Source organism: Sceloporus occidentalis, unplaced genomic scaffold (genome assembly GCF_023333645.1).
Source record: "Sceloporus occidentalis isolate IW3139 unplaced genomic scaffold, rSceOcc1.0.p SCAF_45, whole genome shotgun sequence".
NCBI lineage: Eukaryota > Metazoa > Chordata > Lepidosauria > Squamata > Phrynosomatidae > Sceloporus > Sceloporus occidentalis.
Window position 1 is genome coordinate 2,617,630 of NW_028317025.1, and position 27,850 is coordinate 2,645,479.

Below are 27,850 nucleotides of genomic sequence, written 5' to 3' on the forward strand. Positions count from 1 at the left end.
CGGCATGGTGCCGTCGCTAGCAGTATCTTACCTTGATGGAGGTCTGTGGAACCCCATCACCACCTGCCCCGGCGATCTGCCCCTCACACTGAAGGGCATCACCGGGGCCACCCGATCCGGCCGGTGACGGCACGCGCAATGACGCGATGACGTCACCGCGCAACTTTATTAATAACGGACAATTGTCATTTAAAGCGGTATGGGGGCATGCTGCTTAGATGCCTGTATCTCAGGCATCTAAGCAGCTACAGACCCCCAACGTATACCGTTGGAAAGGTAATTACCTCACCTTTCCAATGGTATATAGCTTGTAAAAGAATAAAAAAATAAAAATGTAAAAAAAAGTAAAAAAAATGATTTGGGGGTCTCTAAAGGCAGATAAAAAAGATCAAAATTGCCTAGAGACCCCCAAATGAAATTATTTAAGCATAAAGTAGTTTAATTTAAAAAAAATAAATAAAGTTTAAGTATTCTAGCTAAATGATCACTGTGGTAGCCAATGTTACCACAGTGATCATATATCTATAAAAAGTCACATTCCCTTTTTAAAAATGGCCGATACTCATTTTTAATCCCATGATCCCTTTGATCATGGGGTTAAATTTAGTCAACGGTAGAGGGAGGCAATTTTTGAAATCCTGATGAACTGCAAATATTATTAAAATCAGCCAGTTAGCCTGTGCGGTACGTGAGTAACCAATTCATCCCTGGAGTGCCTTGCATTTTTACTGCAAAACTTATTTTTGCTGTAAAAGTGATTTTTTTTTCTCCCTTTACCATCGTTTCTTTGGGATTGTAAGGGGAAAGAATGGTGTGTGCTTCTGTGAGTGAATGTATGTAAAGTATGGTATGTGCTTCTGCAAGTGAATGGAGATATGAAAGGCGTGTGAATGATCAGTAATTAGGGTTGAAGCCTTGACGTGGCATTACTGCTCACGTAGGAAGTTAAATTATGGCACAAAAAGTACACATTTGCAAGAACTACACCCCTTGGCGCATCAAATGAGGGGCTGTATGTGTTTCTAGTACAAACCTAGTGTGCGCAAGACACAAATGAACATGTCGCTATGGTTAGAAAAAACATATTTTCTAGCCAAAGCGACATATTCCATCATTATTTGTGCACTTAACTTTTGTCCTAGAAATACATGTAGCCCCTCATTTGAAGCTCCAATGGGCGTAGTTTCTCAAAATGGATGAATTGTCCGAATGAGGGAGAGCATGAGTTAATATGTGGATGAATTGTCTGAATGAGGGAGAGCATGAGTTAATGTGTGGATGAATTGTCTGAATGAGGGGGAGCATGAGTTAATGTGTGGATGAATTGTCTGAATGAGGGAGAGCATGAGTTAATGTGTGGATGAATTGTCTGAATGAGGGAGAGCATGAGTTATTGTGTTTGTGTGTATCATAGATGTATAATTGTGGAAGGGAAAAGATGGCACTAGCAGGATGTTTGAGCCTTGGGGACCGAGATGGCACAGGCCGGGTGTATATGGGACAAAGATGCCAAATCTTATGTGTGTTATCTGGGTGCTGGCCAGGTTCTATGTGGGCAGTGTGGACGCCAGGGCTGGCTTTGGGGTGTGCAACCTGTGATCTATCCCTGTAAATTAGGGGGTTTTAAATATACCTTTAATGCCATGTTTTTATGTTAATTCCAATTGATCTGCACCTACAAAGCTGGGTTTCTGTGTTATTCTGTAGATCCATATATGCTATGCTATGTTTCCATACATTATTTATGTATACCTGCAAATACAGGGTTTGTATGTCTTGTTCAGTTGATCTATACCTGCAATGCTACGTTTCATATATTATTATTGTATACCTGCAAATACAGGATTTGTATGTCTGATTCTGTTTATTTGATATATACCTTCAGTGCTGAGATCACAAGTGAATTTCAATTGATCTATACATGCAAAGCTGGGTTTGTGTGTTAATGTGTTGATCTATACCTGCTATCGGCAGCAGGGACTAATATTAATATATATATCGGCAACTGGAGCTAATATTAATATATATGGGCAGCAGGGGCTAATATATATATATATATATCAGAAGCAGGATCTAATATTTATTTATATATATATCGGCAGCGCGGTCTAATATTAGGCCCTGAAATCATTTAGTGCAAAAGTTAAGGTATTGTGTTGTTTAAAGGATTTCAAGGATTAGTCGTACTAAATTGTGGCTTCAGGCTTCCCATGTTGAATGATCAAGTATTGTATTGTCCAGTAACAAAAGTATCATTCCATAGCACATTACTTTTGGCAATAAATATATATATGTTTTTTCAGTGGTATTATTTAATGGTGGAAATTAATGCCCCCCCAGTTTGACTGTGGTATCTTGTGTGCCCCCCTATATATTGTTTCTAGAGTCGCCACTGTGTGAATGAATGAATTAATGAGTGTGTGTGTGTGATAGCATGGATGTGTAAGTGCTGGAACCTATCATGCCAAGTCAGCCAGTACATGCTGAAACCTGGCTAGCTGCCCCCCTTGTGTATTGATGCTGCCAGCAGTATGGGGTCTGCACATCACTTACAGCCACCCTGTACCAGCATGTACTGGCTGACTTGGCATGATAGGAGTGTGATTGCTAACAGCAATCACAGTCCCATCATGCCTAGGTTCCAGCATTGACTGGTTGCCTGGGTATAAAAGGAGTGGGATTGCTGTTAGCAATCGCACTCCTATCATGCCAAGTCATATTGTTGAATTTTTTTGTCCAATTGTGGTGTGTTAACCACACTTTAATTAAAAGTAAGTCATTTTTATATGATTGTTGACAGCAATCACACTCCTATCATGCATAGCCAACCAGTACATGCTGGAATCTGGGTATGCCTGAGATTGCTGTTAACAATCATAATATATATATATATATATATATATATATATATATATATATATATATATATATATATATATATATATATATAAAACACTTTCAAAAAGATGGTCAGCACTCCAGGTCTTTAAATAGACAATTTCATTTTATTCAAAGTCAAGTCGACGTTTCAGTCATTACTGACTTTCATCAGGACATACATTTGAACTAAAACAAACTCATATTTATAATAAAATAGCTTGAGAACTCACCAATCTGAAGTGAGTGGGTGTGTGCTGAAATCGGCGTGTCAATGCCATTAGTAAACATGTGTGTAATAACACTGCTCATACCCGGAAGTGCAGTGTAACATTATTGTGTTCCTGTTACTATAGTAAAACAGTTTATTCCGTTTGTGCACAATCAAAAATGTTTTAAAATGATGTGAAATATGTTCTGAGGCCCCTAAGAGCTCATTATGTTAAATTTAAAGTGCTTATAATGTGCAAACATGATTGGGGATTAACTTTAAATGTTAAATATATCTACAATATGTCATATAGTGAATATAGGTATTTACTAGACATACTGACAAAGAGTATCAATAATGTGCAATGAATTGTGCAAACTGCAAATAGCACAAAAGGTGCAAATAACAAATGTGCAAAATTGAAACTAATCCAAAATTTAAAGTGACAGTGCAAGTATGTTCCTAAATGTTAACCCCTGACATAAGCATTATATACTTTTATTATTAAAATACAAAGATACATCACATTAAAAACCATGCATGTCGGTAGTTGCAGCACTAAAAAAATGCCTGCAAATGCAACATGCAATGCCAACTCACTTTAAATCACCATTATTATTAAATGGACAAATCAGTGGAATTTGAATCTACCAAAATCCCTAATTCAAATATGTATAGATATAGGGCATGTTTAATATTTTGGTGTGTCCATTATTATTGAACACAGTTCCTTATTCATGTATACATCTAGATTCAACATAAAGACACTATAATAGACAATTTAACTCATGGATATCTATTGTCTAATGTAGTACCAAATACCACAATTAAAGCAAGAAGATCTCTACTGGTATAACTCCATCCATATACCACAAAACATTACACTATATGATTTTGCACAGTATCCACTAATACGTTCTAAGCTTAATAAAAGGGTTACATATCAGTCACATACAGTGTTCTACTCCCCAAGTACCTACTCCAAAATGCAGGATACAGGCATTGGACACTAACTATATACAGTTTGCGAGATAACTCATAAAAACGATGTATATGTGAGCTTTTCATTCAATCCAAAGGGGGACATTGTCTTTAGATGAAAGATCCAGTATGTTTCTCTCTGTAATAGGTGCCTTCCACGGTCGCCCCCTCTTAATGACTCCGGGATGTGGTCAATTGCTATAAACCTGAGGGATGTCAGAGGATGTTTAAGATCCAAAAAATGTTTTGCCACAGGTTTATCAGACTCCCCATCCCTGTAAGCTACCCGAATACTGGATCTATGACCCCTAATGCGCTCACCTAGAGTAGTTTCTGTTTTGCCTATAAATGCAAGGCCACAGGGACACTGTATCTTGTAGATCACATACTCTGTCTTGCATGTGATCCGATGTCTGATGTTGTAGACTCTGCCCGTATGTGGGTGTGCAAATGTTTTACCTGGAGTCATATGTCCACATGTGACGCATCCCAAACATCTAACACTCCCATAATTCTTAAATTTACTTCGACCTTCTGAGTAGCTCTCTACCTGGTCAGTCTGTACCAGGAGGTCCCTTAGATTCTTTTGTCTCTTGTAACTCATTAGCGGGGCCTGATGTAATGCCTGAGGCAAGGAAGCGTCGCAGGTGAGCATATTCCAATTCTTCCTAATGCTTCTAGTTAAATGTTGAGATCCAGCATTGTATGTGGTTGTACATACCATTTGTGTATTCAAAGATTTATCAACTTTCGTATGCGACTGTGTGGCTTTTTCCATAGCTGCTGTCAAGATCTTGGTAGTATAATGGAAACTGCTGGTTACTAGCACCGGGCTTGGAATATTTGGAATGGTGTGCAATGGACTCTGTGAGTAAATATATATATATATATATATATATATATATATATATATATATATATATATATATATATATATATATATATATATATATAAACATAAATTTTTTTTTTACAATTTTGGTGTGTAACTTACTTTTATTAAAAGTGTGGGATTTTTTAAATTATTTTTAAAGGGGGGGGGGTCGTTTTCGGCTAAGTGAACCCTGAATTTTTGGTTTTGGTCCAGAATGTTCATTTCAGTGTATACCTAGGATAAATAGAACTATTTCATTTTTACTTATCCAGAATCCTGAATTTGTAGTCACAAAACTTTTTAGGCCCAGAAATCAGTGAGAAAAGTAAAGGTTTAGTGTCATTTACTTTATTTTAATCTGCATATTTTATTAAAGGCCATATTTTCTCACAGTGAAAAATGAGCGTGGCCCTCGCATGTATACAATTCTGATGAAGTGGCCCACTGCAGAAAAAACTTGGACACCCCTGTTCTATGCTGAAAAATGCACTTTCCAAATGTGGCAGTTTACCTTCCAAACAACCAGACAAACCCATGAAGGAGTGGAATCGCTATACTCGGGAGATGTTGCTGAACACGTATCAAAGTGTTGACAGTGATGTATACCATAAACTATAAATTAATAATAGAATTTGAAATACAATTTGTGTGAAAAAAAAATTACTACCGCAAATTTTGGCAAGGGCTTGTGGTAGAATTTGTGCATGGAAAGGGTTAAAATATAAGCATTTAAAATACCCTGGGGTATCTAGTTTTGAAAATGATATGGTTTGATTGAGGTGAATTGAATTGGCTGGCTTCAAAAATGCCCCAATTAAGACAAGATAAAAGTTCACGTTGAAGACCTGAATAGCTCACGTCCCAGATGTGGTCTTTTAGCCCCACAAATAACCCAACAAACCCATGCATGGGTGGTATCACTGTACTTAAGAGATGTTGCTGAACACATATTGGGGCATTGTTTGACAGGGACATATACCAGGAGCTGTAAATGGATACCTAAAATACAATGTGTGTAGAAAATAAAAATAAAAATAGACTACCACAAACTGACAAAGGCTGGTGGTAGAATTTATGCATGGAAAGGGTTAAATACCAACATTTGTTTTAAAAAATATAAGGTTTGATGGGATAAATTGAATTGGTACTTTTAAGGCTAATCATTATATTATAGCCAACCATCCCATATTCACGCTAATTAATCTGTAGATTCATCATACCCAGGGAGATCCCACTTCATTTTATGGTTAGACAACCCATCAATGCCTGGGATTTGTTTAAATTTAGTATTTTTCAAATGATATCTTTAATTTTGTATATTTTAAAGATTTTTAAACTAGTGAATGTATTTTTAATACTACTTTGCAACCTCTGCTGTTGTGGACTGGTAACTACATTTTGTTTTTTGGGTTGTATGGCTATTGCCATGCGAAATGGTTGAAATACCTGTCAGGCTGCAAGTATCAACACTATTTGTGACCGGTATATGACACTACTCTTACTTGTCGGTTATGTGTATAAAATCAATCACAGGGGCAGTGATCTCCATAAATATCGGTAGAACGGGTTGTACTGAACCTTAAACATTTCATGAAATTTCTGCCGTGCTACATTGTCCCTGTCCAAGTGGAAAGAAAGTAGGAACTTGTCCTTGAGGTACCAGTCATGCGCACTGAGACCTCCTGGATCTTTTCTCCCAAGACCTTCTGGTGGGTATGAGATTGACACCTAACGGCAGGAATGACTAATTATGCGATTACATTTGGTTACTGCTGGCAGTAACTACTCAGCAAATCTACGTTCCCAATTACTCTCTGAAATAGCAGGTAGAATTTTGTATCCCAGGAAACTGGGGTGTGGGAGTTCCTACCCTATGATATGGATGGCCAATCGTGCTTCTGGTGAGGTCCAGATTTTTCTCAATCCAGGACGACCTCCTCCACATTTGCATCAACATCAAGGTAGTAGCAGCAGCACTATTACAAAGAGGTGGCCATGTGCTGCTTGGATCACCACAAAGACAGAATCGCAAGTGCTCAGAAAACTGAAGCAAAACCTTGCGTCATTCAAAATAACCTGGGTAAGATAAGTGCAGCCCTGGGGCACTAGTCACATCTACTAGGGGAAGATGCTGATTAACCCTCTCAAAACCAGCATGCACAAAAACATTGCGAACTTTGAGCAAAAACATTATATATAGGGATTCACCAAAATGAAAATTCTAGACCGAAACAGAACCCCCCCCCCTTTAGAAAAGAATATATTATATATAAGTAACAAAATATAAACCCAAACAGTTGTTTGATATATATAAAAAGCACTCTGCCATCTTCTGATCCAGTCTTCCAGACACCCCGGAGAAGGTAAAAATGCTAAACACCGATTATAGGCTGCACGCCCACTTTAAAGAATTAAAACACAGGCTGCACTTTTTTCCCCCCATAATTGAATTTTTAAGTGGGAGTGTGGCCAATAATCAGGGTTTAGCATTTTTACCTTCTCCAAGGTGTCTGGAAGATTGCAGAGCGCTTCCCGTAGTGCGGTCTGGCGAAAATGCAGTCCCCCGGCAACTTGAGCAAAAACTTTAGTTCCGCCCCGATTGAGTCTCAACGTTGATGCAGATGAGGCAGACTGGTGCAAGTAATGGAGGTCACGTCTGCCGCATCTACACCAACGGTCCAAAACTAAAGTTTAGGTTTAAAATAGCACCAAACTATTAGGGTGCAGGCTTTATTCGAGCCAATACGGTATATAACTATATATATATATATATATATATATATATATGATTAATAACTGCAGTGAAACTCCTATAATGCCTAGGCAGTCTGTTTATACTGGAATCTGATTGATTCCAGCATGTGATGGCTACGTGGGTATGATAGTCAGTGTGATTGAATGACACCATGTATATGAAATGTGGGGATAGGCTTGCGGGAATAGAAGCCAGTCCACAAAAAACAAAATACTGTCTGCGCTTCTCACCCTAATAAAGTTGGCAACAAATATATAAACATAATACAAATGAGAGGTTTTGGTTATATGAATTGGCCAAAGCATAATTAAGCTCACCCGCCACGTCAAGGCACACTCTCAATGGGGTGAGAACCTACTCTCACCTCCTACATAGTGGGCACACAAAGCAGTTTATACTGCTACCAAAACCAGATTAATGTATTGGGGGAGGTGCAATTAAACCTCCTCCCATTTAACCCCTGGACAGCAAGCTGCAACCAGACTGATGAGGAGCCAACAACCTCAAATATGTGCAAACAGGGAAAAGAAAAAATGTCGGTGCGCTAAGCTAGTCTCAGGCTCAAATAATACAAATGTATAACATGAGGCCTACCAAACAGTGTGAGCATGCTGCAAATACAGTGTGTTATGACGTGGCGGGTGAGCTTAATTATGCTTTGGCCAATTCATATAACCAAAACCTCTCATTTGTATTATGTTTATATATTTGTTGCCAACTTTATTAGGGTGAGAAGCGCAGACAGTATTTTGTTTTTTGTATACATTGTACAGCCAACACACTGTATTTGCAGCATGCTCACACTGTTTGGTAGGCCTCATATTATACATTTGTATTATTTGAGCCTGAGACTAGCTTAGCGCACCAACATTTTTTCTTTTCCCATAGAAGCCAGTCCAATACATGCTGGACCCTGGACATGACTGGAGTGTGATCCTCTCCCAGAAGCAATCTAGAGCTTCATGTTCACGAACACATCACTCCTATCGTGCCGAGTCCAGCATGTACTGGCTGCCTGGGCATGATAGATAAATTCAATCACACTCATCCTAGAACCTGGGCATGATGTAACTAACTTCTGCTAGCTTTTACTACTGTGGCTGCTTGTGCATGATAGGCGTGTCATTGCTATATTAAATACAATTACTAACAGCAATCACACTCCTATCATGCCAAGTCAGCAAGTACATGCTGGAAATTGGGTATACATGACAATTCATGCACATAACCTACACCCTCCTTGTGCCCTGCCCCCCTCCATACACATGCATAGTCATTCATCACACATTCATATACCCTTCCTACTGCAGATTCTGGACACTTCTGGTGCACCTCACAGATTTAAGCAGGGGCCGCCGTCAACCTCTGCGTTGCTCCCAGTCAGTTTGAACTTTTCTTGACCTGCCGAGGAGAACACACAACTCCGCTGGGGTCCTGCATCTCCTCGACTGAGCAAGAGATGCTGCGGAGCACCACTGGGCCCTGGGGATGATTATTTTCTACAGTGGGGTTTTTCAGCCACCTATATACTGGAGCATCCCTACTTATATATACACACACACCTACCTTAGTGGGCTTAGGTCTATAGGGAGAAGGCGTAAACACATTAAAACGATCCACTAGCTCAGGGGCGTACGAGGTGCGGCCCGCGTGAGATCGGCAGCCAGGATCGCAAGAGCCCTGCTGCTTACTTGTGGGAGGGTCTATTCTCTGCTCCAGTCCTGCCTCCTCTGTGGGGAGAACGAGGGAGGCCGCGCCACCTGCTGAAGTCTGTGAGCGGCGTCAGGAGCTGGTGTGTGGGTGTGGACTGTGATTGCTGTTAGCAATCACACTCCTACCATGCCAAGTCAGCCAGTAGATGCTGAAAGCTGGCTAGCTGCCCCTTGTGTATTGATGCTGCCAGCAGTATGGGGTCTGCACTTACAGCCACCCTGTACCAGCATGTATTGGCTGACTTGGGATGATAGGAGTGTGATTGCTAACAGCAATCACAGTCCCACCATGCCTAGGTTCCAGCATTCACAGGTTGCCTGGGTATAAAAAAAAAAAAAAAAAAAAAAAAGTGTTTGCCGTTAGCAATCACACTCTCATGCCAAGTCATAGATTTTTTTGTCCAATTAAGGTGTTACTTTTAGTAAGTGTGGTTACACACTAAAATTGGACAAAAAATACAATGCCCAGCCAACCAGTACATGCTGGAATCTGGGTATGCCTGAGATTGCTGTTAATCATAATTTTTTTGTACAATTTTGTTGTGTAACTTTTATTAAAAGTGTGGGGGGTCACTTTCAGTTTCGGCTAAGTGAACCCTGAATTTTCGGTTTTGGTCATTTTAGTGCATCGCTAAAATAGAACTATTTTATTTTTACTTATCCAGAATCCTGAATTTGTAGGCCCAGAAATCAGTGAGAGGAAAAGTAAAGGTTTTGTGTCATTTACTTTATTTTAATCTGCATATTTTATTTAATGCCATATTTTCTCTCAGTGAAAAATGAGTGCGGCCCTCAAACGTATACAATTCTGATTAAGTGGCCCACTGCAGAAAAAACTTGGGACACCCCTGCACTAGCTGATAGGGCTGCTACAGGGACCACAATCATGTCCAGCAGACATTGAGAAAAGAGGCTATATTTTTTCCAGGATTACCCAGTTATGTATATAATTAAACACCATCAGTTAAGACTTTCTGGTACAGCAACCATGCCTTTTGCACAACCTCACCTTCCTCTATATATTTACTGTACGCCAACAAGTTTAAGAATAATCAATGTAACCAACTGCCAAAGACACAGTAAAGCAGTAACAAAAGTGGATGTCAATACACTTTATTGATATTTACAAATATTAAATAGATTTTCAGCATCCGATTACTGCAAATCTTCTACTTGAACCGCCACGTATAGCTCCTTAGATGCATCTGCGTGAAGAGGTTTTAGAATAAGAAACTTTTCAATACTTCATTGCATACATACATGAATTTAATCTGTTAAAAGACCCCTGCACCATAGTAATTTCTCATTTTCATAATATGCCCTCACAAATGCATTGGGCGGTACGAGTTTCTGCAAAACCCTCTTTATGCATCCGTCACCCCCCAGCCATTTCCTGTACAGATAGGTATGTTAGACTGAAATCTCACTAAATGCCTATCTACAGCTAGTTAGCCCAGCCAAGTCTGCTCAGACTGCCCTCCCATTGATTTGAAGCAGCCAATCAGTGGCAAGAGAAGGAATGTAGCTGCTCCTTAAATGTCAGGAGTTTTTCCTTTCATGCATATTTCTGTAGGCCTGACTATAAACCATCCCTTTAATACATGACAATCTAACATGACATACATAATACTGCAATCACATTGAAAAAGGCATTGACCACCTTTTCATCACTTTCACTTCCCTACAGACATTAACATATTCTTTACATTGGTTGCAAAGTATTAAATCCAGTTAAAAATTATCGTCGTATCCCACTGAACAAGGCTACAATGCAGTACATATGAACTGCATGTTATAAATCTCTACGAAGATACTGCAATTTGTTTAGAAGACAGAACTACACTTCATAAAATCAAATCTATGTTACTGTATACTACACAATGGTGTAAATCACGTTTTAAGCAAGCCATTGCCCACTCACCTTGAAGCACCAGGTCAGATCCACATGCCATTAACTGTAGACTTTGGATCACAGCCAAGTCGATACCTAGATCAATCCTATCAGCTACCCAGGATTAACCTATAATAAAAGAAAAAAAAAAAAAGAAACAGGTCTCAAACATTTAAAACTGACTACAAAATGAATATTGTGTCAAAATATCAAAAGCACTAGTTCAGTGCATCAGGGGTTCTCTAAAATATTAAAATAGCACTAGAGTGCAAGTTTTTCAGGAATATCTGGAGCATTTACAGGCGTTGACGCTAATGCATCCAACAGGCATGTTAACTGGACAAGTGTTCTTTTCTCGTAGGTGGATAGGCAAGTTTCACAAGCACAATGAGCTCAAGGAGGGAGTATGTGGACATGAGCAAAAGAGTTACCTCAACATACCGGACTAATTTCGCATATGAACTAGCCAAGAGCAGCTTTCCATTCAGGCTCCACAGGAGGCAAACACTTCACTTCTCCAAGGAGACTGCAGCTTCTGTACTCTAGCAGAGGATTCTCAGAAGGCAATAATAATGTACCGTCTAATAGTGTGCACTATAACCCAGTTATGCTTTACTCCAGGAAGGTCCAAATGTTCAGCATTAAAAATGTTTACTAGAATCGGCTTCATCTTAGCATTTTGACCAGTCTCTATTCAACTAGGAAACACGTTATGCCACAAATCAACACATTGACTGGATTTGTGATCCAAAGGAAAATAGAGACCTAACTTTAATCTAAGATAGCAGCACAAACCCTAAACTTCAGCTGCACTGTGCAGTTTGCCAGATTACCCAGTTTAACATGCTATAGCAGAGTCAAGCGTCAATAAAGACATTCTAGGGTAATGCATTTTATTCTTATTTTTAATCTCAACAGCAGATTTGGGCCAGATTGTGTTGAGCAAAGTATATTCAAGATTAAATGCAAGCTGCTGAGGGTTCACAGTTCTTCAGTGATATTAGAATTTAAGACTATGTATGTAGCAGTCCTTCCCCATAAAATGTAATTCTGTAGGATCCCACAAACATATTTCCAACTCCACTGTCTGTCCAATCCCTATGTGCCATCAGACACAGTGTTGTGCGTAAGTCAATTGTCAGGAGCGCAATTCTTTTCAGACGGTCTTTTAATAGGCTTCGTGAAGCCAAACGAGAGTACAAGAATTCTGTGACCATTTCAATACAGTTTCTGCATTTGTTTCAGTAAAAAAAGGACAATATAAACAAACATTTTTCTAGAACTTCTTGTGACATTGTTACTGGAAAGATTGGTAAGAGGTTCACTTTAAGTATATCAAGGAAGTTTAGCCACTATTTACAGCGCACCCAGGCTCTGCCTTCCCTTGTTACACTAAAGGAATGCCTTAAATGAGAACATGCTCAAGTCAGGTTTCAGGGTCTCTGACCAACATACTATACATATACAGTAGCAGGTCATTAAAGACACCGCAAAGGTGCGAGGTTAAAGCTTCACACACCTCACTGAGCAAGACTTTTGCAGAGTACCCCCCTTCCAATATACTCCCCATAGACATGGGAGCTCCCAGTCTGACCAGCTTCAATGGAACATAAGGTTTAAAAACTCATCCCCCTTAAAATATTTCTTTAATATATACAACGCAAAATGCATTGCAGTACTGATGCTCCAAGTATTAATTTATGAAGCTGTTTGGGTATTAACCCAATCTTTTTATATAAAAAGTGAACACAATTAGATGAACTACATAAATGATTCTGCGAAGCTCCAAAAATCTTTATAAATACAGCCATTGGAAGGACGATCTTGAGTCAGGAAGGAATTTTACTCGTTGTGTGTAGCTGAGGACAAGAAGCAGGCACAGTTGTAAAGACATTCAAAGCATATGGACAGCTCCCAGTTTATCTCCACTCAACTACAAACATCTAGCCCATTCCCACTGAGACCATTCTAGTTCAAAGCTCACTACTGTGAATACCTGAGTGTAGGGCAGAGCCGTCACATGCATTATTTAGCGCTCACTTATACTAGTAAGAGCAAACAGATATACATGCCCCTGAAAGCCCACCAAACATCCCCAGGACTTTTAACTTACCATAACTGTCATAGCCGTCTCTGTAAGAACCTCCTGAGCGATCGCCATAACCACCTTGACTCCTGCCACTGCTGTAGAAAAACAAAGCTTTAGCTATGACAACTACAAGTGTGTCTACACTACTAAAGTCTTTATAAAAAGCCAAAGAATCGTTCTTACCTGCCATAGTAGTCGCGGGATCCACCACTGCTCCCATATCCCCCACTTCTGTTATCAAATCGGCTGCTTCCATATCCCCTGTCTCCACCACCTGATTGCAGTATAAGAGTCACGTTAGTATATGCCAAGTCAAGAACAAAACAAGTCTTGCCAATTTGCGCAAATACATACCACGTCCACGTCCACCACGGAAAAATCCTCTGCCGCCGGAACCGCCTCTGTAGCCCCCTCTCCTGTCTCCTGATGATTTGCCTGCCTGGTCAACACGTATTTGGCGCCCATCTACAGACTAATCGGAGAACAAGGTCAGGAAAAAAAAAAAAAAAAAAAAAAACACAAAAAGTACTCATACTTGGTATAAAACATACCTTTCCATTCATAGCCATCATGGCATCTTTAGCATCATCTGGATTCTCATATGTGACAAACCCAAAGCCCCTGGATCTCTTGGTCTCACGATCTTTCACAACGACGACTGGCAAAAAAATTATAAAGTATTAGTATGAGCCCCCATGCGCATATATAGTCCTCAGGAACAATGTGGGTTTTGTTTTTTTTGGTTTTTTTATTTAAACCGCTAAAATGGCAGTAGAAGAACATGCACCTTGACTAATGAGCAAACATAAGGTGTGCTACAGAATAGCATTGATGTGCATTTTGTAAAGGGTGTGGTTAATCAAAGGGTTCTATTACAAATCAATAATACCTCCCTTTTCCACTTCTGTGGTACAGGTTTTCTAAAAGCACAGATAGCTTGCTACAGCTTCAAGTAGCATTAACAGAACAGACTACATTGCCAACGAAATTTTACTTCTACAGCACTCAGGGCAAACCTGATGTGGTCAGTTAAGTTACCAGAACGCAGCCCACAATAGGTTATGCTACCAGGTAACATCTGTCCCCCTCCCCGGCTAAAAGCGCATCTACAATCATAGACGTTAAAAGCAAATATTACTTCCTGCAATCACACTCACTACCACGTACAGCAGCCATATTGAAGCAACATTTGATCCCATCGTGCTTAAGTGTTACTCACCTTCTGAGATTTGTCCATACTTAGAGAAAACTTCTTCCAGATTCTGCTCATTGGTGTCAAAGCTAAGGCCTCCAATGAAGAGTTTTCCTTCGTCACAAGACATGGTGAGATCTATGGCAAGCGATAAAAACACATGTAGCAGGCAAGCCTTAAAATGGCGCCCATCAGCCGATACGTGGGCGGGGCTACCCAATTTCTCGCTCGGAAAAAGCGCTACCAAATCGCACCGGTACCGTCAGAGATAACTACTCCATTATTTAGTTAGCCGCATATCATCCAGCCATGAAAACCGACCTCTAAGCCAAATGCAGACATATTTCTGAACATCACAAACATCCAGCCACTACATAGCAAAATAATTTGCATTTAAATAAAATTACATTTCCAGCACACAAAAAAACAAAAAACCGGTTACCTTATTCGTGCAAGCACAGCAGCAGAGCAACCTGAAATCAACGAAAGAAAGTGCGCAACAAAGACCAGGCGCCTTCCTATATACGCTAGGTCTCCTCCCACCTAATTTGCAATTCTTAACATGAGGGATGTACCACTTGATTAACAAATGTATCTAGCGAATAATTGCTCGGGCGGCTAAATATTGTATTGCTGGAAAGATGTGCCGTTATAAAATGGGTAAAGAAAGGAATTCGAAACTATCTTTCTCCATATCTTCCCCGTACGCTATTAAAAATACATCGCACCCCTATTTTTCAAATAGATTGTCCTTAACTGTCAGTGACGCAATAAAATGAATAATGACCAGAAGGCTTCGCCGGCCAACCTTATTATTGGCTGCTCGGTGTTGCTGGGCGGGATTTGTAAAGGTTGCCGCAATGCGGTTGTTAACAAAGAAAAATAATCTGTGGCGCCAAGGCGCCATTTTAGGGAGTGGGAAAAGATTGAAACCGTGAATACCCACACGATACGTTTTAATATGAAAAATAAACGATTTCGGAAACCGTGAAACATTTGCTATGTTTTGTCACATAACCCCGGCCTAGTAACGAGCAGTTTTGTGGGGCATGTCGATTGTAGTTTCCGCGATGATGGTTGTAGTATGCTTATATTATCAAATTGTCATAACCGTTTCATGTCGATGCAGAATTACATCTCAAAAGTTTTTAAGCAATGATCCCGCTATATTTCCCGTTTGATGTTAGGGTTTCGTTTAAATACGGGACAAACGAGTCTGTGGCGGGAAGAAAAAAAAAAAAGGGGGGGGGGTATTTTTCCCCGGGCACCAGCCTACTGTAATTCATAAATTGGAAATCCAGACCTCTAATCTAACAGCTAGCCTCAAATAGATAAATTAAAGGACGAATACTTTCGAGCGAAGCACGTGTTTTAAATATAAAGCTTTAAAGAAACACAAAACTCGCTGCAAATAAAGCAACTTTTTTTACGTTGTCGCAAGAATGATACTGTCATGGACCTGACGCGCGCCCCGCAGGTGGCAGCAGACACATGGCCTGATCCGCCATTTCACGCCGTCTTTATCCACTGTGCAGCGTGTACAAAGGCTTGTCCGCCATTTCGTGTACAGGGTACGGTGCCGAATAAAAGAGTAAGACAAGGGCTCGTGTTCGGTATTTAACCCCTTATTACCGATACTTTGTACCCATAACTAGCGCTTTTTGCGTCATGTTTCTTTTAAAGACGTTTGTTCAAGCACTACCGTTTCATTTTTACTCCACAAATATTTTCCCAAATACACGAGACTTTATTTTGATAAGTGACTTACAATGTTTAAACGTAACATGTTTTAAAATATTTTGTATGCATTTTTCCTATTGTAACCCGCAGTAAGGCTGGTAAGACAGTTTGGAAACACCTCGTACGCATAAGATTTCCATGTTAATTGACCTTAAAAGCCTTACACTGGTTTTAGTCAGTTTAGTGCTCCGTAACAGTAATAAACAAAAGAAAATAATGTACAAAGCAACAATTTGCTCATGCAGGCATCAAGTCAGCCATTTTTCCCGCAAAAACTTTAATTGACTAGGTTGTGTGTAACGGCACAGAACAAAAATCAGCTGGACATCCACTTAAGGGAATATCTTTACCTTTTCATTCATCTAGTTTTGGTGGCACGGTAGCAGTCATCAATAGCAGGAAATTTACTCCGGGCGTTGCTTATTATTCTGTATATTCAACAATATTCACATGGCAAGGCGCCAATACAGGACAATCAACAGGGAACCATCAGTGCACACATCTCATGACATTCCATACGACCGTGATAGGTTTTTAGCATGTTTAACAGCATGAAAGTCATTGCGTAAACAAAAATCACAACATGAGTGTTACACAATTTTGTTGACACCAAAGCATGGGCTACAACCACAAGTGGAGTTCCCTTTAGTGTGTACATTTTACAAACACCTCCAGAGATCTACAGTGAATCAGCATACACAACCCCATTTCTCACAAAAACAGAAATACCATGGCATCCTCAACACTAGCATTACCCAAGATGAGAATGCTGCTGAAAGGCAAATTCTAAATGTTATCTATTTGGCGAGTTGCAGTTTAAACTCCTTGTCACTTTACACAAGTAAAGGGGCATCAGAATTAACTTGAAATACCTGTAACACTTTACTGGCCTAACCTAGCTAGTCCTGTACATTTAAATAGTCCACAATAAACCAAAAAGCATAGTGCAAAATTTTGGGTACATTTAACTCATTTCAGAATCCGCCATGTTTAGAACAGATCAGTTAGCCTAGTCCTAGCTAGAGGACAATGTTAAATGAAGGTCATATGCTAGATCTAGAGATGTTATGCGTTACTGAATAAAAGGGTCACCTAATGAAAAGATTCATGGGATTGTCAGCTGGCTGCACTGAATTTAACAAGCAGAAATTAAAGACAGATTAGGGTGAACCCAGAATAGGGTTCTATAAAATAGAGGGGGGGGGAGAAAACAAATAAAACCCCTTAGCTGAAAGAATTTGCAGCCATGCTACAAAGCTTTCATCCATGATGTTAAATTTATTAACCCAAGTGGTTGCTTAAGCATCAGTGGCAGTAATTACAATAAAATGAGACTCCTGGTCACTAAATGGCTGCTTGTTAGTCAGTTCCAGGAATAGTGTTCCTATTGAAAAGGTAATATTTTACACCTACAGCAGTTACCAGAACCATTGCTGGATCAGAGTAGGGGAAAAAATATCATGCACAGGTAGCACCTACATGGCATTTGTAGAATCTGCCTCACAACATTGACCTCATGAAAACAAACACCTATCAACAGTGTATATGATAGGTGAAGGGCACCTTTAAGGCCAGAGCCTTGCTAACTAGACAAAGCAAATTGCTAACCACAGAGAGACATCTATGCAAGATTTACACTTAATCGGTATACCCATCCAGGGAAGTTTAGCCTAGCCATTTCTAATTTATCACAACATACAAGAACCTTACATTACAATTTGTGTTAAAAGTAAATGGGACCTGACAAAGCACACTGGCCAGACATTTCCTATGATAGACCATGGGAAGTCCTGCCTAGCTTGCATGCCGTCGACTGAGCTGGCTCAAACCAACTACAAACAGGTCTTATGGGAGTTGGGTTAGTTACTCTGCTCAACAAGATATTGTGGACCGTTCACAATGTAGTTTCAGAAGGTATCCATAGTTCTTCGGATGTGGTACAACCAGAGGCAGCTTCTTCAGAGAGCAACATATCAAATGACTTCTTGCAGGAGAGAGCCTAAGCTCCCTCATCAATACATTCCGAATACAAGACATTACAGACAAGTTCAAGTTAATGCTTTTATTTATTGAAAATTATAAAGCCATCAATCTGACCAGGCATCCGCACCTAGGAAAGATGAATATCAAAACAGTCATGAACAATTTCTGAGTAAAATCATACATTTCAAGACTCCAAAGCAGTGTGTCCTATTGTGTTTTATTTGAGTGGGTACACTAGACAGGAAAACCTCTTAGGCTACCACTTCCGAACCGCTTGTCCACAACACACTGCCTTGTCACCACAGTGCAGATTAAAAGCCCCCCTTTAAGTGCTCTGCTTTATACTGCTTGGTTGTACGAAAGCAGCCTTTGCAGGATGAGAAGGGAGACTGGCTTTTTATGAGATTCTAGGTCGCCAGTCTTCAGGTGAAATTTTATAACAAGAGTACCAAAAAAGTGAAGCTTTAGTTGTATACCAAGGAATTCAACATTTTCTCCTTTAAAATACTTACCTCACAGAGGTTAATAATCATCTCCTTTAAGGATTATTAGATACTTGCTTCCCATGGATTTGTCTTAGTTCCGTAGGTAGTTAACCTGCAGATACAGGAATTGACACTTTAGAATTATATATACAGAAAACATAAGCATTAAGTCAAGTGGGCACAAGTTAAATATGGGACGATAACTTACACAGCAAAAAGGCTGACTTATACTTTTACAAAAAGGAATGGTTATAAAGGACATTTAACGCTGAATGCATTTGGATAGTTTACAACAAATGTCCAGTTAACCTACTTTCCACAGGGACAGCAAGTTTGGGGTGGATGTGAGGAAACCCATTCAAGTTTCACAGGCATAATGAGCAAGATATACCTCAAATTATAGGACAAAAGAGTTACCTCAAATTACAGGACTAATTTCCCATATGAACTAGCCATGAGCAGCTTTCCATTCAGGCTCCACAGGAGGCAAACACTTCACTTCTCCAAGGAGACTGCAGCTTCTGTACTCTAGCAGAGGATTCTCAGAAGGTAACAATATTGTACCGAGTGTGCACTAACCCACATACTGTACTAAATGGTTAACAAGTGCAGGCATTATATAGACTAACAGCCAATGCTAGATTGTTTCCTTAATTGTGCTGTACTTTACTGTTCAGTTTCTGGTAGCCCAACAGGCAGCTGCTGCAGCAAGTTATGCATTCACTCCCAGATAGGGTACAAGGTTAAACAGTTACTTTAGAGCCCTTGTTAAGAAAAACTTCTGAAACAGATGCTTTACAACTGAACAGATACCAGGTAATGCTTAAAGCCAACGCTTTGTATTCTGATCACAATTATACTGCGTCAAGTGAATGACTTGATCTGGAAATACAGGTGGGTAGGGGGAAGCACCCAATAAGATGTCTATGCAGCTTTTCTTGCCACTTTACTACAATACAGGAAACACAATCATATTGTACACTTGTTACTGATAAAAGCTTCCAGCCTGCTTTTCACACTTGTGTTCTCCCACTTACTATATATCCTTAACATTCCCCTGTAATGTGCCTAACCAGAACCCACAGAAGCATTCCACATTCTACCGTTGAGTCCCTTATGTGCCATCAGACACAGTGTTGTGCGTAAGTTAATTGTCAGGAGCGCAATTCTTTTCAGACGGTCTTTTAATAGGCTTCGTGAAGCCAAACGAGAGTACAAGAATTCTGTGACCACTTTATACAATTTCTAATTTCCTCCAGTAAAAAAAGGACAATATAAACAAACATTTTTCAAGAACTTCTTGTGACATTGTTACAGTAGAGGTTGGGCAAGAGGTTCACTTTAAGTATATCAAGGAAGTTTAGCCACTATTTACAGCGCACCCAGGCTCTGCCTTCCTTTGCTACACTAAAGGAATCTTAAAATTATAGCGAAAAACCAAAAATAAGAGAACATGCTCACAAATCAGGTTTCAGGGTCTCTGACCCACAGACTATATATACAGCAGTAGGTCACTGAAGACACTGCAGAGGTGAAAGAACTAGCAGCAGGACAGGCCACTTGTACCACGGATTTACGCCAAGGTACTATATGTCGCTCCAGTGGAGCTCCAAGCCTGATCAGCATGAATGGAACAGCAGAATTAAGACAGGACATGGCCATGTCCCCATAACTAGGTTTAATAAATTAAAGTACAATGCACAGTTGTTTGAGACACAGCTGTTCCACTACACTTTTAAAGCTGTCAGGATAATCAAACTAAAAAAGTGAACACAATTAGATGAACTACATAAATGATTCTGCGAAGCTCCAAAAATCTTTATAAATACAGCCATTGGAAGGACGATCTTGAGTCAGGAAGGAATTTTACTCGTTGTGTGTAGCTGAGGACAAGAAGCAGGCACAGTTGTAAAGACATTCAAAGCATATGGACAGCTCCCAGTTTCACCTCCAACAACAACCATCTAGCCCATTCTAGGTCAAAGCTCACTGCTGTGAATGAGTGAGATTAGGTAAGAGCCTCAACATGCATTACACAATGCAGTTTGTGCTCATTTCAAATCCAGTGTTCCCATTCTAATTTCTCCCAAAAGCCCATCCAGAGAGTATTTCAACCCAGCTTACCATAACTGTCATAGTTATCCCTGTAGGATCCCCCAGAGCGATCGCTGTAAGACCCTGTACTCCTGCCACTAGAGGGAAAAAAACAAAAAAAAACAAACAAAAGTTACTACAGTGCATACATTTTTTTGTCTACCAAGCAAGACAAGTACTTGGCCAACCATCTCACCTGCCATAGTAGTCTCGGGATCCACCACTGCCACCACCATATCCTCCACTTCTGTTATCAAAACGACTGCTTCCATATCCCCTGTCTCCACCACCTGTCAATAGCAGTAAATAACACATTAACAATTGCAAGACAGACAGCCAATAAACCCAGGGTAAGTGTTTTACATTGATACATACCACGGCCTCGTCCGCCACGGAAAAATCCCCTGCCACCGGAACCGCCTCTGTAGCCTCCTCTCCTGTCTCCTGATGATTTGCCCGCCTGGTCAACACGAATCTGGCGCCCATCTACAGACTGCAAAATATATATGTTATATATATTATATTTACATAAGACCATTCGTAGAGTTCACCCCACCAAAAGCAATGCAGACATACCTTTCCATTCATAGCCATCATTGCATCTTTAGCATCATCTGGATTCTCAAATGTCACAAATCCAAAGCCTCTGGATCTCTTGGTCTCACGATCCTTCACGACCACAACTAAAGGTTAAAAAATAAGAAAATGCAGCTCTAATATAGGCACAAGCTTTCAATTCTCCATCTATCAAATAATGCAGAGGCTGTACATAACATGTTAGAACAATGTAAATGGTTTCCATTGTTGAGCATATGAAATAAACCTAAAAAACCAAAACCCCCAAAAATTATATTACACACATGCCAGACGCCTTTAAGGGAAGCTTACATCGTCAAACACCCCCATTTAAACTCACCTTCTGCAATCTGGCCGTACTTGCAGAACACTTCTTCCAGGTTCTGTTCATTGGTGTCAAAGCTGAGGCCACCAATAAAGAGTTTTCCTTCGTCTGAAGACATTATGAGATCTGCAGATTATACAAAACATGCAGCCATTTACTTCCAAGGGTTCCTACAAAATGGCCGCCGACACGTGGCGCCAAAGCCCATGATACATGACGCCACTACGAGCAGAATCAGCTTCGCGTGTTACCTGGGGAAAAGGGACTAGCGACTGCAGATTACAAGCAGTTACGTAGCTAGAGCGTATTAACGCTACAATAAATGTGGTAAAAATCCATTAAAGTCCCCAAAAACAAATTGGAGCATGAACAGCTCCGAATTAAGAGCGAGAACTGCAACATACTCCATACGCATATAATCACGTACAAGATTAAACACAAACAGCCATCTAGCGACATGTCGCGCATCAACCCCGCTTTCAAAACCTGCACAAAACAGTCGGAAAGCGCAGTCCTTACCTTTGAAAGCACAAATAGCAACAAAGTCACAGGAATGCAAAGTGAACAACAGCCGCAATGTGGTAGCTTATATACTTAGATATATCGCCCGCCCACTTTACGTCAGGACCGTACCATCTAAATACTGACGGTACCAAGTAATTTAAAACTTTTGAAGGGATCGCCAAATAATTATATACTGCGAACGTCACACTGAATTTTTTATAACTGTATTCTAACAGTTTCAGTTAAAAATGCGTTTATGCAAAACAACCTTTTCAGCATATTTATTGTTTTCAGTTGCAATTAGGAACTGGCGCCCAATAGTCCGTGCATTTGTGTGGGCAGGCCCTGGGAGGGGGTGATGGGTGTTGATGAGAAAACAAAGAACGTTGTCGAACTGTGCGGCGCCATTTTAGGGCTGGGAAACCCGGGAAAGTAATGTGGGCTGGTTTGTTTTTAGGAGGAAAATTTATTGACTTTCTAAACGAATCGTTTTCAATATTAAAATTCATAATATGTAAGTAAATACAAGTTTGAGCCCTGTGTTTAGAAGCAGTCGCTAAAGAAAGCTAAAATGGACATATCATTTTTGTCTGCCTGCCTTTGCAAATATATCTGTCTAAGTGATGTCGGCTCTTAGTATGAACAATAACAGATATTTAATTTAATATTTAAAAAGGAAACAGAACTCCAGTTAATGCAACATCACGTGCCAAAAATACATTATACGCAACAATATAACACAAATTGTACAGCGCTACAGAATATGATAGCACTACATGAAACAATAAATACTATTAATATAACCCGTTATAGGAAGCAAACTTTATAATGAATCATTATATCATTATATATATATGTATATAAATAACATCTTGTGCAAAGAAACAAAAGATACCAAAGAAACATCTGTGTAAGTGTTAAATCTGGCATCAAATTAGGTCATAAATTCTGGTCAAATACCACCCAATGATCTCATATTTTTATGTACAGAATGGCTTATGGTAGATAAGACTTACTGAGGTATACATAAAATAACATTTGTATTTCGAAAAAAAGGCCTAAATGTGAAATGTATGTACTTTTATAAAACCAGCAATTATATAATAGATTGTGTATTAAATTAAGAAATTAGCAAGTGTAGTGATGGCTTTGCTAGATTTGTTTCAATTGAAACTGTACAAGATAATAATACAAATTTTTATTTTCAGATCTGATTTCTGACTGGTTTGTCCACACCAGTTAGATTTCTGACTTTACTTTGCAGTCACTGGGTTTACACAAGCCACATAATTAAGAAAAAAAGTTTAATTAGAAAGTTACTAAACATGAAACCAAGGTGGATATCTCATGTGGGGTTTTTTTTTTTTGCTTGCAAATGTCAATTCAAAACCGGTTAAAAGTTGTACTTTGTGTAATGGAGGATCTTTTTTTTATTTCCTGCATTCACTTAGGGCAGTTTGGTAGACGTTTTAGCATTTTAAATCTGATATCATTGTGCATTAGTCAAGGCTAGCTCTTGCATGACAATGTCACTGAGGGTGGTCTTTATAATGCATAGTGATAACAGGAAGTGAGATCATTCAACACTGGCACCAGATAATGAATATTTTGGTACAATAGCTGCATCTCTGGTAACGAATACAGCACAGATTTAAAGACGCGTTCCTTTAACGTATATTTCTGATGTATGGACGCATAATTCTAAAAATGGCATCTGATGGTAGATTTGCAAATGTGTGGCCAGTACATTCTTGTTTTTAAAATTACAGTGTTGTTAATACATTACAGATCCACTCAACAGTGTGGAATCTATAAGTGAAAAGTTGATTTACTGATTCATACAACAGTTGTACTGTATGTAGCCTTGCTTTTTATAAAATGCAGTTGGTGAAAAATAAACTCATCTCTTCCAAGCCGAGAGTGTTTACAAGATAATATGCAACATTAATCAGGAGCCTGTTACATAGTGAAGAGCCCCTTTACCAAATAGTATTCTGTCTTGGCCTCTGAGACTGACAATCTGTTCTTATAACAATGTTCCCTGTATCCCTCTTATGTCTGCACTAAAAGTTGACAAATGTATGCACTGGTAAACACATAGGTCAGTGTAATACCGTTAGTCACATTTTAATGTTTTCAGTATGGCATCAATAGCAATTTGAGGGAATACTGAAATACAGAGCACTACAGTAAAACCTCACTACTGTAAACGTTAATGACTTCCTCATAGCAAAATCTCACACGAGGCATGGGGGAGGGGCATTGACTTTGACCCCTAGTCTGCCCTGTTTATCTGGTTTATGGGGAGACCAGAGTATCTGTGGTAGGTAACAAAACGAGTGCTAACTACTTCTCCAGGAAACCCTGCTAAATCTTTGCATGCATACTTTAAGATTTTGATTGACCCTGTGTGTCCTGGTGTTATCAGGCTAAATTAACAATTTCTTATGATCACATAATGCCAACATTGATTAAGTTGTACTAGTATATGACAGTACATAATATAGTAAATTATATTAGGATATCTTCCCTAATATTCTTGACCTACAATAATGGACCATAAAGATTAATTAACCCATCCCTCCCGTGGGCATATATACATCCTACACACAACCAGGTCTCACTTTACGTCAGCTGCATTTCAAATGTGTATGTGTCGTGGTAAAGTTACACAAGGTGACAACTGTAGTTAGTAAATTACCATCTTGGTGAATCAGCTGCAATGTTTGTGACAGGCTGCCTAACTGTAAATATTTCTGTAGGCATCAGTACATTGTTTCTGATAACATGCAAAAGTAGGGAAAAACAAATAGTAAAGGAAAATTAGAACTTTAGTATTAATGGAAAATCAGAATAGTAATCCAATGTAAGTCTCTGAAATAGTCACCTATAGTAATAGTTACCTTATGGCTAGTACTTCTTTTGTTAACATTTGGGAAAACACACATAGTGTAATTCTGCAAATAGAGGCTAATATATTGATGGAATTTAAACATGAATGAGATAAACATCTGTTTATCATGCATCTAAGTCAAGACCAAGGACTGATTAGGTCTGAGTCCGTACATCAGGAAAAATGGGCAGATTAGATGGGCTGAATGGTTCTTATCTGCCATCAAATTCCATGCATTCAATAGCTCTGCAGGTACTTTTTTGCTTTTCAGTTCTAGAGACTTATGCAACACTTAGGGAGGTTGATTGTTTCTATAGTGATGACCTACCATTAAGATATTAACACCAACGATGGGAGAGAGTAAAATGTCTTTTTTGTATGTTTGTATATTTTTATGTATTCGTTTTTTTTAGTGTTTTCCAGTTTACAGTATAAAGATAGGAGGTACTATAAGTAGATCTATAGAAGCACCATGGTCTACAGATATTTTGATATTTTGCAATAGACATGCATACATTATGAGAGGAGGTCCCTGCCCCATAGGCAGTGGTGCATGCATACAGAAACAATTATATACAGGGAAGTGCAGTTTACAGGGGTTCTGATGTGAAAATGAAGCCATGATTTTCATGTTACTGTAGTGCTACATTTAAAGTTGTTTTTTTATGTTGGTTTTGAATTTTTGATTGTAGGGGTTTCAAGAGATATAGAGCAGTGTAGGGGAAGGCCTTTAGACAGAGAGGCTTCAGCTGTCCTCCCAGAGCTGTAGCTAGCTCCTTTTTTGCCCCCCCCCTTATTTTTACAAAGGTTATTTTGAGGAAAGTATATAAAAAATAAAGACATTAATAATATCAAAACAGATTTATAAACAAATGTTACTTAGCATGAGCAACTTATGACAAATTACAATCATCATACAACTTGCATACAAAATAAAGTAAGGTAAATAAGCTAGATGTAAGCTTGCGAGCAGGGCTCTCTCCACCAAATGTATCGGTTTGTCTTAGTCTGTCAATTCTTGTCTTGTCATATCCCTTGAATTTATGTATTGTATTAAGCGCTGCGTAAACTGTTGGTGCTATATAAATAAAGGATAATAATAATAATAATAAATAAGGTATTGAAAAAAATAAAATTTTACACAAAATTTAAGCGTTCTTTATTAAGATTGTATACAATCTTTAAATTAAATAATTAAAGTGTTTTTTTTTATAGTAATTCATCCCCCAGGGATGTAACCATGTTTGAATACTAAGGAAAAAAGAAAAATACTAACTTTCACTCACATTATAAGTGAGCAACAAGTGTTCACAGAGGGTTATCCCTTTTATAAGAAGGTACATTATATGGACACCTGACCATTACACCAAGATGAGCTTTTATGACATTGCATTCTAAATTCATAGACATTAATATGTAGCTGATCCTCCCATTTGTAGCTAAAACATCTTCCACTCTTAGCTAAGGACATTATCATCTTTAAAACAATAATAATACTGCCCCTGGGTTAAACGTCTGTTACAGGGAATCATTCTCTTCCCTTTAAGTATGACACACCTGCCCATACACACATACACTGCTCTTATGCATGCATGCCTGCCACGAACACACACATATACACTGCACTTGCCTGCACATACACGCTTGCCAGTACACACACATATGCACTACCCTTATACATGCCTGCCCACACATGCATAAACTGCCCACACACACATGCTTCCCCATAAATATACATATACACTGCCCTTGCACATGCCTACACAGACATATACACTATAAGACATATACACATACACTGCCCTTATACACGCATGCCTATACACGCACATATACACACTGCTTTTATACACACCTGCTCTATACACACATATGCCTTCCCATACACACATATAGACATTGCCCATATACATGCCTCACCATATGTATATACACACACATACTGGCTTACATGTAGGCTTAAAGCACCCCTTTCCTCCTCATTATCTACCCCGTTTCTCCCCATCAGATACCCCCTTGTTTTTCTACAACAGATACCCTCTGCTTTCTCCCCATCAGATACCCCCTTCTTCCTCCTAATCAGATAGCCCCTTCTTCCTCCTAATCAGATAGCCCCTTCTTTCTCCCCATCAGACACCTCTTTCCTAATTATCCACTACCCCCCTTTCTTCCCAAGTCTTACCTTTCTCTTCTTCCTTTCTGCTTTCTCCTCCTCCTTCCTTCTTTCCTCTTGTCTTGATGAACAAGAACACAAGGTCTGGTTTGCCGCTCGCTGTCAGTGCTGTTACGCGTGCTACCTTAATGTTGGGCTGGTTAGGGAAATCTGTGATCTCTGCACAGCTGCTGATCAGGGGGCTATGTGGTTGCGGCGCCTGATCAGCAGCTATTGTGCGCCATTTTCCAAGCCGGCATATTTGGGGTGCTGCAGGGTCTATTGTTGAACATAGCAAATAAGTGCATTGGCTGAACTGTGTACTTGTACATGCTGGCATGTGAATACTCATTTGGTTCTACTGGCTGGCAAGATCATTTTTTTTGAGAAAGCATGCAGGTTGCTTTTTATCTTTAAAGTGCTGCTTGTAAGTTACAAAAATGTGAAGAAAATTAGGATTTTTTTTTATCCACGTAAAAAAAGCTTTACTAGGTTAAAAACTTATAAAAAGTAACA

The 27,850-nt window shown here is 39.3% G+C and overlaps 2 protein-coding genes across 2 annotated transcripts; both read right to left on the reverse strand.

Annotated features, from left to right (window-relative positions):
* Positions 1 to 13,143: 13,143 nt before the first annotated feature.
* On the reverse strand, positions 13,144 to 14,712 carry LOC149289457 (cold-inducible RNA-binding protein B). Its single transcript, XM_089490527.1, has 6 exons — positions 14,610 to 14,712; positions 13,942 to 14,048; positions 13,745 to 13,862; positions 13,574 to 13,664; positions 13,415 to 13,482; positions 13,144 to 13,160 (listed from the first exon to the last, which is right to left on the reverse strand). The coding sequence occupies exons 1-6, from the start codon at positions 14,710 to 14,712 to the stop codon at positions 13,144 to 13,146; spliced, it is 504 nt and encodes a 167-aa protein (XP_089346653.1).
* A 5,888-nt stretch (positions 14,713 to 20,600) lies between these two features.
* On the reverse strand, positions 20,601 to 21,903 carry LOC149289458 (cold-inducible RNA-binding protein B-like). Its single transcript, XM_089490570.1, has 6 exons — positions 21,801 to 21,903; positions 21,461 to 21,567; positions 21,260 to 21,377; positions 21,081 to 21,174; positions 20,915 to 20,982; positions 20,601 to 20,673 (listed from the first exon to the last, which is right to left on the reverse strand). The coding sequence occupies exons 1-6, from the start codon at positions 21,901 to 21,903 to the stop codon at positions 20,657 to 20,659; spliced, it is 507 nt and encodes a 168-aa protein (XP_089346696.1). The 3' UTR covers positions 20,601 to 20,656.
* Between the last annotated feature and the right edge of the window lie 5,947 nt (positions 21,904 to 27,850).

Coding starts and splice junctions, on each gene's coding strand:
- LOC149289457 (XM_089490527.1), bottom strand. CDS start 14,712: ATGTCTTGTGACGAAGGAAAACTCTTCATTGGAGGCCTTAGCTTTGAC. Junction 14,049..14,609: donor GTATGGACAAATCTCAGAAG/GTGAGTAACACT, acceptor TTTTTTTGCCAG/TCGTCGTTGTGAAAGATCGT. Junction 13,483..13,573: donor TCCCGCGACTACTATGGCAG/GTAAGAACGATT, acceptor TTTCTACAGCAG/TGGCAGGAGTCAAGGTGGTT.
- LOC149289458 (XM_089490570.1), bottom strand. CDS start 21,903: ATGTCTTCAGACGAAGGAAAACTCTTTATTGGTGGCCTCAGCTTTGAC. Junction 21,568..21,800: donor GTACGGCCAGATTGCAGAAG/GTGAGTTTAAAT, acceptor TTTAACCTTTAG/TTGTGGTCGTGAAGGATCGT. Junction 20,983..21,080: donor TCCCGAGACTACTATGGCAG/GTGAGATGGTTG, acceptor TTTTCCCTCTAG/TGGCAGGAGTACAGGGTCTT.